The sequence below is a fragment of the Chenopodium quinoa genome, unplaced genomic scaffold (genome assembly GCF_001683475.1).
Source record: "Chenopodium quinoa cultivar QQ74 unplaced genomic scaffold, ASM168347v1, whole genome shotgun sequence".
Classification (NCBI taxonomy): Eukaryota; Viridiplantae; Streptophyta; class Magnoliopsida; order Caryophyllales; family Amaranthaceae; genus Chenopodium; species Chenopodium quinoa.
Genome location: NW_018742907.1, coordinates 196,973 through 210,935, shown reverse-complemented (window position 1 = coordinate 210,935; position 13,963 = coordinate 196,973). Strand labels below are relative to the sequence as shown.

At 36.6% G+C, this 13,963-nt stretch overlaps 3 protein-coding genes across 3 annotated transcripts; 1 reads left to right on the top strand and 2 right to left on the bottom strand.

The window, feature by feature from the left end:
- On the bottom strand, positions 1-2,394 carry LOC110727437 (receptor-like protein 12). Its single transcript, XM_021906996.1, has one exon. It carries the CDS (start codon positions 2,392-2,394, stop codon positions 1-3), a length of 2,394 nt encoding a protein of 797 aa, XP_021762688.1.
- Positions 2,395-4,123: 1,729 nt separating this feature from the next.
- Positions 4,124-7,475, bottom strand: LOC110727482. Its single transcript, XM_021907037.1, has 3 exons — positions 7,123-7,475; positions 5,303-5,444; positions 4,124-4,600 (listed from the first exon to the last, which is right to left on the bottom strand). Exons 1-3 carry the CDS (start codon positions 7,413-7,415, stop codon positions 4,517-4,519), a joined length of 519 nt encoding a protein of 172 aa, XP_021762729.1. The 5' UTR covers positions 7,416-7,475; the 3' UTR covers positions 4,124-4,516.
- Positions 7,476-8,923: 1,448 nt separating this feature from the next.
- Positions 8,924-10,910, top strand: LOC110727481 (40S ribosomal protein S24-1). The gene is made up of 5 exons (XM_021907036.1): positions 8,924-9,124; positions 9,229-9,270; positions 10,044-10,214; positions 10,353-10,439; positions 10,621-10,910. The coding sequence occupies exons 1-5, from the start codon at positions 9,053-9,055 to the stop codon at positions 10,651-10,653; spliced, it is 405 nt and encodes a 134-aa protein (XP_021762728.1). The 5' UTR covers positions 8,924-9,052; the 3' UTR covers positions 10,654-10,910.
- The last annotated feature ends 3,053 nt before the right edge of the window (positions 10,911-13,963 follow it).

Sequence of the window (13,963 nt, the reverse complement as noted above, 5' to 3'; positions counted from 1 at the left end):
TCAACAATAATCATGCATATAATATAGTCGAAAAAAAGAGTTGGTTGAGTTTGACAAGTTTTCAGTTGAAACTGCCATTGCAACCCAACTTTGAATGTACCTAGATGGTAAGTTACCAGTAAGAAAATTATTAGACAGATCAATAATACGCAAGCAATGAAAATCCTGACCAACCGAACCAGACAATGGGGTTATTATCTGCCCGTGGATGTTGTTATGCCTCAAGATAAGAACTTGCAGCTTGGGAATACCTCCTAACCAATAGGGAAAAGTGTCATTAATACGATTACTTCCGACATCAAGTACCTCAAGCAATGTACAATTGACTAATGACTTTGGGAGCCTGCCCTCAAATTGATTTTGGCTTAAATTTATCATGTTCAATTGACATGATTTTGAGAATGTTTCTGGAATGGCACCACCAAATTTATTGCCTCGTACGTTTAGGACTTGCAAAGAACCACTAAGCTGGTGATCAATGCAGCTTGGAATCTTGCCCGTAAGATTGTTTTCAGATAAGTCGAGGTAGACTAAAGAAGTTGCACGACACATATGATTGGAAAGAACTCCACAGAAATGATTATTTGAGACTTGATAAACTTGAATGGAACTTGGAGGAATTGGAAGTGGCCCTCGCAATTTGTTATCACTAAGATCTAATATTTTCAAATTTTTCCATGGGAGAAAAACCAGAGGTTTTTCAAAACCTGTTAAAAGATTATTAGAAAGGTTTAATGACAAGAGACTCTTTCTAGTTGTGTTCACTAACCATTGTGGGATATCACCTATGATGTTTCCCCAGAGAGAGAGTGTTTCTAACTTATCTTGATATTGTAGGAACTTGGGGAACTCGTTCAAGTTGCATGAATCAAGACTCAAAAACTGCAACCTCAAAAGAGACGATGAATTGGTGCTTGTATTTGAAGGAAATGTGAGGCGAACACCATCCAAATATAAAACAAGGAGATTAGGGAGCATGATAAATGGGTCAAGCTTGCCAACTGCACCCCTGAATGACAAAGTCAATGTGCGAAGATTATTAAGGTTATAAATCCAGGGTGGGACTGGACCTAGCAACTGGTTTCCATGTAGTTCTAAGGTGTCTAATTGGGTTAGATTCATAAACCAACTCGGAAGTGGACCTGTTAACAAGTTGTCGTAAAGAGCCAAAATAGTGAATCTGCTAGAGTTAGACAGAGCAGGCAGGATTTCATTGTCTAAATTCATTTGGGGAAGGGCTAGTGCAGTGAGTGAATTCAGCTTAGGTTCAATATTCCGACCAGTCCTAACATTCATCATGTTTGAAAGAGATAAACCAGTAAGGCGCGTTAGGTTCATGATTGAGTGAGGAAGTTCAGTAAAATAATTAATCGCAAGGCCCAGTACGGTGAGGTCTGTCAAGTTACTTATTGAAGATGGAATTTTTCCAGAGAATTCACAAAACTGCAGATCAAGAACACTCAAGGAAACTAGATTTCCAAGTGAAGCTGGCAACTCTCCTGAAAATCTAGTTCCATAGAGATGTGAAACACGAAGAGGACTATAAGAATGAAATTCGGGGAGATATCCTCCTAATTTGGGATTGTAAAGCAATGAAATTAGTTCAAGATTTGGTAGCCGGAAAAGATTTGTTGGGAATTCACCCAGTAGATTGCAGTAATCAAGGGAGATAGCTTTTAGGGAAGTTCGGTTGCTTATGATAAGGGGTACCTCAGAAGATATGTCAACTGAGTTAAGATAAAGATGGGTTAAACGACTTAAATTATGAACCAACTTCTCTACACTCAAATCACCAAGTTTCAGATTTGACTTCTCATTGACAACTGTAGGATCTCCGTTATGAGAAAGATCAAGAAGAGATAGATGTGACAGTTTTGAAAATTCTGGCGGAATTTGACCACTAAAAACTGACTCGGAGAGGTTGAGATGTGTGAGCTTGTACAGATGACCAATGTCAGAGGGGATTTGAGAATAGTTGAAGTTATTATAAGAAAGATCAAGCTCACCGAGATGATTAAGGCTGAAGAGTGTGCTGTTATGAGGGAAGGTGCCATAAAGGCAACTGCTACTAAGGTCGAGGCTAATCACGTGACCCGTCTCTTCATTGCACTTAACACCATCCCACCTACAGCAATCACTGCTTACAGTTGCATTTTCCAACAGATGATCATCATGCCATGATTTCACCTTAGGATATGCAAAGGCATAAGATGATTCAGAGCAATTAAGAAGAAAGCTTTGCTTGAAACGAAGCAAAGCAGACTTCTCATGATCATGGCACAATTGCTGCAAGGAAGGGAGGTTAGCATTAGCAAGCACAAAGAAATCAATAACAAGTACTGCAAAGGATAAAACTAAAAGGAATATGAATGTAGCAGACCATCCAAAACCCATGGTGATATCAGTGTATATTTGACTTTGTGAGGTGAAACTTTTTTCTTGACAAGTAGTAACAATAGAGATGAGAGTGGCATTTATAGTAGTAAATGGTCACTTGAAAGTACATATGCTGATAATTAAAGGTAAGGATTACAACTGAGTCAATAGATACGTCTGATGGGGAAGACGGGGCATAGCAGTTGGCACAAAATATTGAAAACAAAACCATTGGAGATAGGGAAAATTCAAACGAGACAGAAGCTTGTTAGCTCATCTCTAAGTAAATCATACGTGATATACTGATAATCTCTCATTTTCTCTGGCTAGAGAACAAGAACTGTGACATTTTGGGCATCCTTTGCTCTGAACTAGTCAACATTGTTTTCTTTCAAAACCAATTATAAAACTTTTCGAAAGACCAAAAATCTCTACGATCCAATTAGCTAATAACATCTTTTGATGTGTCAAAAGAAATGACCGTAAAGAACAGGGCAAAGAATTGTCTTACAACGTCTGATTTCTGTTGGCCACTTGGCCAAATATTGTTTAATTTAAGTTTTTGTTTGTTGAAGTACCAAGTTATTGATTCCTTCGTGCATTCTATTTCCGGTGTTATTGCATGGTCCAAAACCAAAACCTTATTTTATCAGATGGCACGTTAACTTTTTCTTAAATGCCATTCTTGATTTACCAAAGTAAATAGAATTTGAAAGTACAGCACACAATGGCTATTACACTTGTTATGGCTATTTTACACTTGATAGAAAAAAAAAAAATTGTTATCTTTTAGCCATTGTAATGCTAGGAGGGCTTTGCTTATATTTGTAATTAAAGAGAGGACAAATGAATCTTTTCGGAGGTCTGGTTTACAGAAATCCAACATGAAAGTTTCTTTCACTTGTTTGGGAACATAGACTTAGGAAATTTGCTTCCGTATTGATGTGTTAGACTTAGGAAATTTGCTGCTGTAATATGAAGGGAAGAAGTCATGGAACATAGAGAGTTCACTCTGTTAGATAACTTCGTCGAGTTAACTTTTGCATTAAAACTTTTTTTGTGTTTTCAATGCAGTTGCTACTTGCTACTTTGCTAGTATCAGTAGTATGTATTAAAGGTAGTTGGAAATTTTCATTTCTATACCTATGACCACTGTGGATCATGGAATTTATTGGCATATGTTGGATTTTCTAGGCTTTATGTACAATATCATAGTTGCTGGTTGCTGATTGCTGACTTGCTGCCTATTAACAGTTTGGCGTTTCATTTCTCTGTTTTTCTTTGATGTTGCATGCAGAAGCTCTCAAGCTCTACTTGACAGGAAAATTCTTGAAAGTGTAGCAGGGGCGTGTTAACAACGTAATTCGCTGTGACGGATGGAAAGTATATTGTAAGTGGATTGGAAGATCCCTGCATTACTTGTGGGATCTTCCGGGATGTAACTTGATCCATATAATTGAAAATGTGCAAAAGCATCCTCACGCATACTAGAATGGCAGAACTGAAACTATTTGTAAGATTGCTTTACGACGGCAATGTACATGACAAGTTTTATGCTGGTTTCTGCAAGTGGGTACATAAACAATGAAACCATCACAAAATCATTACTTGGGAGCATTTAAAAAAGTCGAATAGAGTAATTTATAAAGAACAGAGGGAGTTACTTTTTTTTTTTTTAAATACAACGAGGGGGGGGGGGGGGGGGGGGGGGGAGTTACTTGGCCAATAACCAATTGTAAAGATTCAATATCACAAAGCAAAATTTTTAAGTCAATAATCAACTACAAGGATGCCACAAGAGTACTTGTCCTAGCAAAGTCACCTGATGTTAAATTGGATTTTACTAGTACATAATTCAACTGTACAACACTGTTGTTATGATGTGATAATTGGATGATTATGACAACAGTTCACAACAAATCGAATCTCAAATTTTATTTGCAAAGTTTCTGCAGACGAGGAACAAGACTATTCCAACGTTTTGCTCTGCCTTATGTCAATAGCCATGTGAAGGATATGCACTAATGCAACTCATTTGGAACATTTCATCCTGATTATCATCATTTGCTCGACCCCCCGGCCTTTGGTAGGGTAGAGGAGAAAGAAAGAGCCCCTTCTGCTGCGGTGTTGTCCATTGTAATCACTGGTTCTTTGACCATCCATAAGTGTCCTCTGTGCCGCTTTTCACTCTTTTTCTGCGCTCAGCAATCATTTCTGAATATGCCTGAAAGGAAAAGAAAATATATGTTTTTTCATTGTGTATCATATTTATCATTCCTCTCCAAAGCTAGTCAAAACTTGAGTGTTTTCAAGTCCAATACAATGGCTTCTATAATTTTGGTTAACTTCACGTAAGAGGTGTACAAGAGAGGGTTATCTAATTCATAAAATTGCATTCCCATGGGTATTTCGAAAATCAGGAAACTTCTAAAGGTATGTTGTGAATTTTGAAGGAGCATAGGGGGCATTCCTGGGTATACTAGGGTTGGTGATTTGCAAGTTGCGCACATTATAGTTATAGATTTGGAGTTTCTCAAGTACAAGAAGCATTGAGTATGAAAAGTAAATCGAACAATCAACAGAGTACTAAACCAGTCTCAGTGCCTTAGTTGGAGTTTGACTATTTTAAAGCTAAGAGGAAATAAAAAAAGTGGAGCAGTCTGGGGTGTTCTGTTTACAGATCCTTCAAACCCAGTAAAAATATGCTTCAGTTTGCATGTCTATTGAAACTGTCAAAAAATAGTAGTTTTTTTAGAGAAACTTGACAGCATACATCAGCAAAGACTGAAAAGACAAAAGAGGACATTCAAATTCTACGGGTGAGCATGTTCTGCTTTCATTGAACCAAGCAACACTGGACCAACAGTCTATATTGAGTATTGACCATATGTAATACTGAAGTTGTAACTGAGGAGGAATCTCAAACCTTAGGGTATGAATATAGGAAGATGTACCACCATGCAAAGATTGCAGAGGAAGCTAAAGCAGTAACAATAACGGAGTGCAGAACCAGCCAGCTGCATGCAATCACCGATACTCCAGTCAGGGCTATTGTCCATGGCTGACACCTACCACAAAATTGTAGAAAACAAATCCGTCAACTATAATTGAACAATTCCGAAGATTAAAAAAAATACCAAAAACAGAAAGATAATACATTTGTGGTCACTGGTCAGTATCAAAGATATAGATCTCAAATTACTCAGTTAACATATTATTTCTTTGTCAAACTTGAAAAGCTGTTGTATACTTGTAAATTAGTCTGCATCTGAAAGACAATTAACATCAAACTGTATCAGACTAGATGTTTTCTTGCAAACTCTTCAAATCATCGGTATGATGCATGTTTAGACAAAATGTTTTCTTGCATACTCTTCAAATCACTTGTAATTTTCAACACACAAAGCAACCACATCTCCCTTATGGATAACTGGCCAACTGAGATGACTGAGACTGAGGCTGAAGCATAGAGTATAATTGCAGTAATTCTAATAGTTGATCTCTTGTAATAAGTTTCCCTCAAAGGTTAAAAAAGAAGGAAAAAAGAAATTCTCTTGCGATAGGTTATAATACAGTGATATGAAATTCTGGAAATATCACAAATTTACAATTGGTGATTTAGGGCCCTTTGAGCTGACAAGAAAATCAAGAGACTAAAGATGGTAACAGGAAATACATAACGATAAATCATACTTGGTAGATCATAATGCCATCAAAGGTTTCTAAATCCTCCAGATCTAGACTAGACAAAAATGAGAATCAGGACCCCAATTTTTATTTATTCAGTAAAAGGTTTCTCATTCAGGAGCTGTGAGTCTGTGAAGCAGGAGTAAAAATAAATAAAATATTAAAAAGTAGCAATGTCTTCACTTGCCTACCATCCAATCTACCAACATAGTACTGCAACCTTGTCCATCCAGCAAGGCTCCTCGAGGTCTTTTGAGTTTGGCCTTTGATTAAACAACTTGCTATTTATAAAAAGGATCAAAGGAATTTGGAGACATTCTGTTTATTCCATTGTAATTCTTTCTCCAATTTAGCATTATACACTTAAAACAAAAAGGAAAACAAGGAACACTGTGAAGCCAAAACCAGTACCATCCTCAAATAACCCTATGGGCATACACAAATACATACGGAGTACTTTGAAACCAAAAGGACTTAAAGCTTCAAATTGGAAACCACCAATCTACCACCCTATCCTCCTATAAACAATTAATGAACTAACCATTTAACCGAGCTACACGATACACATTTTAAAGCCTTTTTACCCCTTCTTCATATCCAAGCTCAAATCTCATACTTTTACTGAAATAGATATAATGAACAAATTCTACACCTACTGGAACGCTAGACAGACAGACAGGCATTGATTTTCCGGTTTCTCCCCTCACAAACTGTATAGAGGAACCGCTGTGATCACAATATATCTCTTCCAACTAATTGGTCAACAATTTATGAGAAGAGAGCCTCTTACATGGCATGAATGCCATTTCATGTTTTCAGTATCAAACAGTGTATATGCATAGGGTACATTTTGTACAATCAAACGCAAATGTTATAACATAGCAAACTATTCCTCAATTTCAACAAACAATGACAACAATTGACAATCACTTAATTAAAGCTTCATAGTACAGAGTAAAGATTTTCCCACAAAAATAAGGAACTCCCACAAAAAAATGAATTTAAGACAAAAAAAAAAAAAAAAAAAAGGGGGGGGGGGGTTGCAAATAGAAATAATACCACGAGGGTTTGGTGTCCCAAACAGAATCATATTCGAGGGAGAGAGAATTGAGGTAACCTTCCATATCATTAACGACGCCATTTTCATCCTTGAACATACGATCAACCTCACCTGGGTCATTGGACTTGCTTCTCAATTTCGTAGTTTTACTACGAAATCTAACAGATTGAAGGTCACCCGATGAGAATTTAGGGCATGAAATTTGATTTTGGAGCTGGGATTTTGTTGAGGGCAAGTGAAGAAGATGGGTTTGTAAGGGATGAGAAAGAGAAATTAGTGGAAGAGCAGCCATTTTTAAGCTCTATATTCAAGATTATCTCTGGTCACTCGAATTCCCAATATACAAAGTGCCACCGAGCCACGCGCCCACGCCCCTAAAATAATTAAATGCTGTATTACGGAGTAAACTCTAAGTCTTTGTCCTAAAATAATTAAATGCTGTATTACGGAGTAAATTCTGTGATTTTGGCATGCATTCCTATATTAATACCATTTTAGAAAATATTATAAATGGTTATTTAATGTCTTCGTTAGCAAGATCATATTTGATAGCATATTAAATTTGAAAAATTGAAGAATTAGGCCATGCTCTAAATTTCTAACAACCTTAATATACTTATTTCAAGAAAAATAAGTTTAGATTACAATTAATATGAGTTAGTATAAGCTCGAATTAGACTAATATGTATAAGATAAGTTCATTTTTAAATAATAGGGTAAATAACATAATATGCCCTTACTTCGTCTTAGAATCCAAACCTAACCACCTTTGAATGTCTTTAAGCTTGTAAGTGTTTTCTAGGTCATTGTTGTAAGTGATCTAGGCCACATTATTGTAATCCTAATGTTTACTTGTATGAAAATATAATTTAAGAATGAAGCTTTGTCCAATAGTGGTGATTCCTACCCAAAATTGTCAATTTTTTTTTTTTTTTAATAATGTTTTCTGTTGTTGTCAGACTTTTACTAATACATGTCATCACATTCACTATAACGTCCCAAATTACAAGGCACCCAAAAACTTGGTGATTCAATCTTGCTCGTGTCCATCTTGATTTGATTGATGAATGAGGCCCAATTTCTCAATTAAGAAACGTGAGATGTCATTTGTAGGATTAACATCATTGACTTTCCGTAATCTTCCTCCTTTTCCCATCCACCTTCATCTTCACTCTTCTTCTTCCTCCTCAGCAAGCTCTGTTGAAGGAGCTTGATTGTGAGCTTTTGTCCACCTACATTTTCTTAAATCCTCACGCATCATCCACCGACACCACCATTTTCTACACATTTCTTCTCCACCACCATTTCCATCAGCTTCACTACCGAATTAAGCGAAAGTTCTAAGAAAAAGGGAGAAATAAAGAGCATGGTCAACCCTGAAGGGTAGGGAAATCATATTCCTCTATTGAAGCAACCCTTGAACTTCTGAAATCTCCATTGAAAAAGCTCTCTAAATTCGTATTCATTATTCACGAAATTAACATTAACTTATGTTATTGCTAACATCACAAATCTACTCCAATTACCTATTATAAATACTTCATACTTGCCATATTAATCAATAAGAGAAACATGAAATTACCCCTCATTGACCATCATAAGCCCTGAACACCCTACACTCATGTAGCCAATATGCAAGAAAGGGAGTGTCCTTAAAATTAACCAAATGTTCTTTTCACGCAGGATAATAAAATACTCCTTTAATGGACTACTCGACAATGGCAGATACTGGGCTCAAATAAAAGGCCCAAAAAAAAAGTGATTACAAAACCCAAAAGCCGTAAACCCACATAAAAGAAAACCCTAGCTAGTTCATCACCTTCTTCTTTTCCCTTCGCTCTCTCTTCTTCGCCGTGTAACCTTGAAGTTGGAAATCAGCCGCAAGTCCCCTGCACCAGAGGAGAGAGAAACTAGAGAGAGAAAGCAAAAATGGCGGAAAAGGCTGTCACACTCAGAACTCGCAAGTTCATGACTAATCGTCTTCTTTCTAGGAAGCAATTCGTCAGTTTTCACTCCTTGTTTCTTCCATTTTCCTTTCTTTAAATTGTTAATTTTGATTTCTTAAACCCTAATTTGTTTTTCGTTGCTCTTCTTTTACATTTCAGGTCATCGATGTTCTTCACCCTGGCCGCGCTAACGTTTCCAAGGTTTGATCTGCATTTCTCGATTCTTTATCGCAGTTTATTTTATTTTATTTTTGTTTTTATTAGCATTCAATCAGTGTTAGAGATTGGAATTATTGTTTCGCACATATCAAATTTGCAACATATACTTAGTTTAATTGATCATTATTTGATGAAATTTGCAACATTAGTATACTTGGGTTAATTGATTAGTATTCCATGTTTTTTTTTAATGATTGATTATGCTTAAACTAGGTGTGCTTAAGCAGCTTTTATTGATTTTCTTTAGTGAATGCTGTGTCTTTTTTGTATGAATATAGTCAATTCAACTTCGGTGCTTGTTTCGTTTTTTCATTTTATTGTGGACATCAGTATTAAGAATAGAAACATGTACTAGGTGTATGGCAATAATGTAGTAATCGCTGCTTTGCCAATACCAACCTCTGAAACTAATTTACTTTTGGCATTAGAAATTTATGGATCATTGCAAGTGTGAATACTGCCATACCTACCTTTGTATTACAGGGTTTCATTTTGCAGTCTTGCTTGTTGATTGTTTCATTTTCAATGGGTTTCCCTTAATTTACATGTTTACATATTAGAAGAACGGTGTTCCTTTATTAATTTATGATGTTAGTATTGATATTAACATAACTATGCATTATTTCATTCCAAAATTGCTGAGAAGATTGTATGGATTTGTTGTAGCTTTCACAATCTTCATTGTAATATGAATCTGTGTTGCCTTTTGCATCTCGTTGATGAATGTCTTACCACATTTTTTCCCTTTCTCACAGGCGGAGTTGAAAGAAAAATTAGCTAGGATGTATGATGTGAATGATCCCAACTCCATCTTCGTCTTCAAGTTCCGTACTCACTTTGGAGGTGGTAAATCAACTGGATTTGGTTTGATTTATGATTCTGTCGATAGTGCGAAGAAGTACGAGCCCAAATACAGGCTGATCAGGGTAAATATGTTAATTCCATCTCTCTTCTATTGTACCTATTGAAATGGCCAAATGGGGAGTGAGCTGTCGTGTTTTGCTCTCATGCTCTGTATATTTTTTTCTGATTGCCCACCTTCCTTTGCCTTTTGTTTGGTTCAGAATGGATTGGCCACCAAGGTTGAGAAGTCTAGGAAACAAATGAAGGAGCGAAAGAACAGAGCTAAGAAGATTCGTGGTGTTAAGAAGGTAGGACAATGCACTTGTATTGTCGTCACTTTGACTTTTTTTTTTTCCCCTATGTTCTCTTGAGCTTTGGCTCTCTGGTATACATAACCCTTTCATGCTATGGAGTCTATTCTTTTCAAATTGTCAAGGTGCAGATTGCTGTACTCGTTTTTTGACCCCCTTTTTTTTTTTTTTTTGGCAGACTAAAGCTGCAGAAGCTGGAAAGAAGAAATAAGGAAATAGTTATATTGAGGATGGTGTATACACCGATGGTGCAGTTTTCTTTTTGGTGCAGCGTCCTTTGCAACTATCAACAATTTTTTCCTTATCAACTTGTTTGGTTACTTGTCTACTCCAATTAGTGATGGTAGCTTTAGTGAAAGATTTTGAGACACATAGCAGATTGTATGTTCTACTCTAAAGTATGTCGAGAGTTCTCTAAACATTTTTGTTTCGTAATGGTGGAATCGTGATTAATTTTCTTTTACTCTATTTTACGCTCTTTGATGCCTGTTATGTTCTGAGAGTTGGGGCTTTTGGTTGTATTCTCTTTTATTGTGGTGCTACTTCATGAATGTTTTGTTCTAGTGTTGCAAATGAAGTGAAAGACTGACTGCTATAGTTCAAAAAGAACTATTGTCCACAGGAGTATACTGGTTGTCTGGTTGCACTCCATTGACTTAAGGAAGTTATGGTGCACAAGTTTTTGACATTTAAAAAAAAAAAAAATGCTACGGATTTTAGGAGAATTATTTCATCTTCTGATTCCTGTGTCATCAGCTGAGTAAACTTAATTAGCAATCCCGGCCAAAATTTTGCAGGACTATTATTCTCGAACCATTTGTTGAGTGACTTAATATCAATCCTTGATGCTATTGCATGCATGCCGGTTTTGAATTTGGAGGCTCTCCTAAACTCTTATTCCCATCTAAGTAGTTCAGAGATTGTTGTTGTCTTTCCACTGTCAGATGCTTGAAGTTGGCATTGCTGTCACTTGTAAGGTTGTTTCCTGGACTTCATGATAGTTCTTACCTTATTTTTCTGGTTTTAAGCATCTGTTCTACCACTGATTTTATTTTATCTGCCCAATAAATGTATCGTTTGGAATATTTATTTTTCACCCTTTATGTTTGCTGTTGTCTTTGCTCTTCACTATCTTTGTTTTTGCGAATAGCATTGATACGACTCTAATGAGTGGTATTGTGGTGTCTAATATTGTCATGGATTCTTCTGAGGTTAGGACCGTGCATCCTGACTTGAGTAGTTGAGTTTGATGGCGGAATATGAGCCTATTTCTGATGGGAAAAGTCATGGCCGTCATAGTTACTATGAACTCTGATGAGGTAGCAAAAGTACCTCATATTCTTCTGGTCTGGCTAATGTCATTATTGTTGAAAGTGACGATGATTAATTGGAGATACTAAATCTGTCAGAAGTTCCGATGAGGAAAAGGCTCTTGACCATGACTTGAATTTGGAGGGGGGTCTTGGAGAATGATGACAGTTTGCCTTCCAATTCCTTCAGTGTCGAGGCCCCATTTTCCAGACTACTGTAGATGGGCAAAAACCAATTGACCATGCGGCAACGCAAGGAGATGGATAAACTTCTGGAATTGACTAAGCCAAAATGTAGATGGTGAAGCAGGGCCATCAAGTTTTCAGGTGGTTGGTCAAGCTGTGGAATTATGCCCTGATGTTGAGACAAGTGAAGCTCATGATTTGGGGTCCAATACTGCTGGAGCCGAGTTGCTTACAAAATCTACTGTGTTCCAAGTCTAATTCATTAGTAGTGTGCACTAGGGTCGCACAGGTCACTTCTGAGTCCATGTAATCTGAGCTATGCTGCTGGTCAGAGCTGAGTTGCTGGTATGTTTCATGGCAGTGGCATTGCTAAGGTAGTTTTGCGTAACTCACTCTCACACTTCATTCATAGCCTGTGCAGTGTGCAGACGTGCAGTTAGTTTGTACTCCGTAGTAGTTTGCAGTTCTATCTTCATTTTTTCCTCTTGTCCTTTTCGATCCAATCTGAGAACCAAAGCAGCAGACGAGGAGCTCAGACCGAGATTTACCACCAATGTACATTTTGGTATAGTATTAGCATGTGACAGTGACCAGTTTTCAGTATCTTGACAGGAAGGCGAAGAGTCTTAATCCTTTAGTACGCACATTCTTTTCTTCAATGCACTGTTTTTCTTAGATGCACTGTTTTTCTTACATACAAGTTGCTGACCATGTTTTTACAATACTCATTACTCAACATACGGAAGTCCACATGCAATGGTTTTGACTTTTGATATGAAACGTTAGAGATGCTAATAGCCTAATATCAGGTGAATCAAACATTCATTTGTTGGACTTTTGTTGAGTGTATATTCCATGGAAAACTTCTTATAATCTTATGGATCCTGTTGTGTAGCTAGGCACATCCTTTACATAGGTTTAGAGGGCCATATACAATAGTCATGTTATCATCTTATGGTCCCTTGATTTTGGTAATTTTGTAAATGGAATGAAGAAACGGTGAAACAGCAATGAATCAATTTGCTTCCCAATGCCGTCTTCTTCTTCTTCTTCTTCTTCTTCTTCTTCTTCTTCTTCTTCTTCTTCTTCTTCTTCTTCTTCTGCTTGAATGCCTTAATCCCATTAGTGGGGTCAGCTACATGAACCAACATGAGGACTTCCTAGGATGTCAGCCATCCTATTACTACTCTCAGTCATTGTGGTCCATGTCAAGCGATGTGATAAAGTTTTACACTGGCTGTCACTGGCCTATCGTAACCTTCCTCTTTTATCCGCTTGAGACTGGCAGCGAAAAAACCCACTGGCGGAGTTAATTTGCTTCTCAATGTATGCTGTGGATATTGACTTTACCCTTCTTATAACAGCAAGTGCATGTTTTAGGCTGCCAGAGTTGATGTTCAAACAATCAAACTCCTATACGCGACAATGCAAAGCGATAGAAATGTTAGAAAATGCGTAAAAATCAATTTTTGGAGTGTGAAAATCAACTCAGCTTATCTACCCTTTATTAGGAAAAATGTGTCTTGCCAAGTAAAGTAACATATGTATAACTTATGTAAGCCTCTTCATAAGATATAAATTTAATTTAGATACCCCATGATTGTGGTCCCAATCCGCAATATCTATTTTACTCTTGGAGTACCTTACACTGGTATTCCAGATTTATAAAGTTTATGTTATTTAATACTTGCATGCTGTTTTTTTTTTTTTATATTCAACACCGATCATTTCATTGTACTCTAGGTTTATAAAATTTATGTTATTTTGATGTGAACTTTTTATTATTTCAATTTATATATATGTTAATTTTAAATAAGTACATGTTATTTCATACATGCATGCTGTTTTTTATACATGTTGTTGAAGTAATAAGTAAATAACATATTGTTTTAGCAAAATAACACAAAATTTAAGCAAAATAACATAAAGTTTAGGCAAAATAACTCAAGCATGTTGAATATGGAGTACCATGATCCAAGAGTATATTGCATTTAAATATAAAACTGTATTTTGGGTTTTTTGACG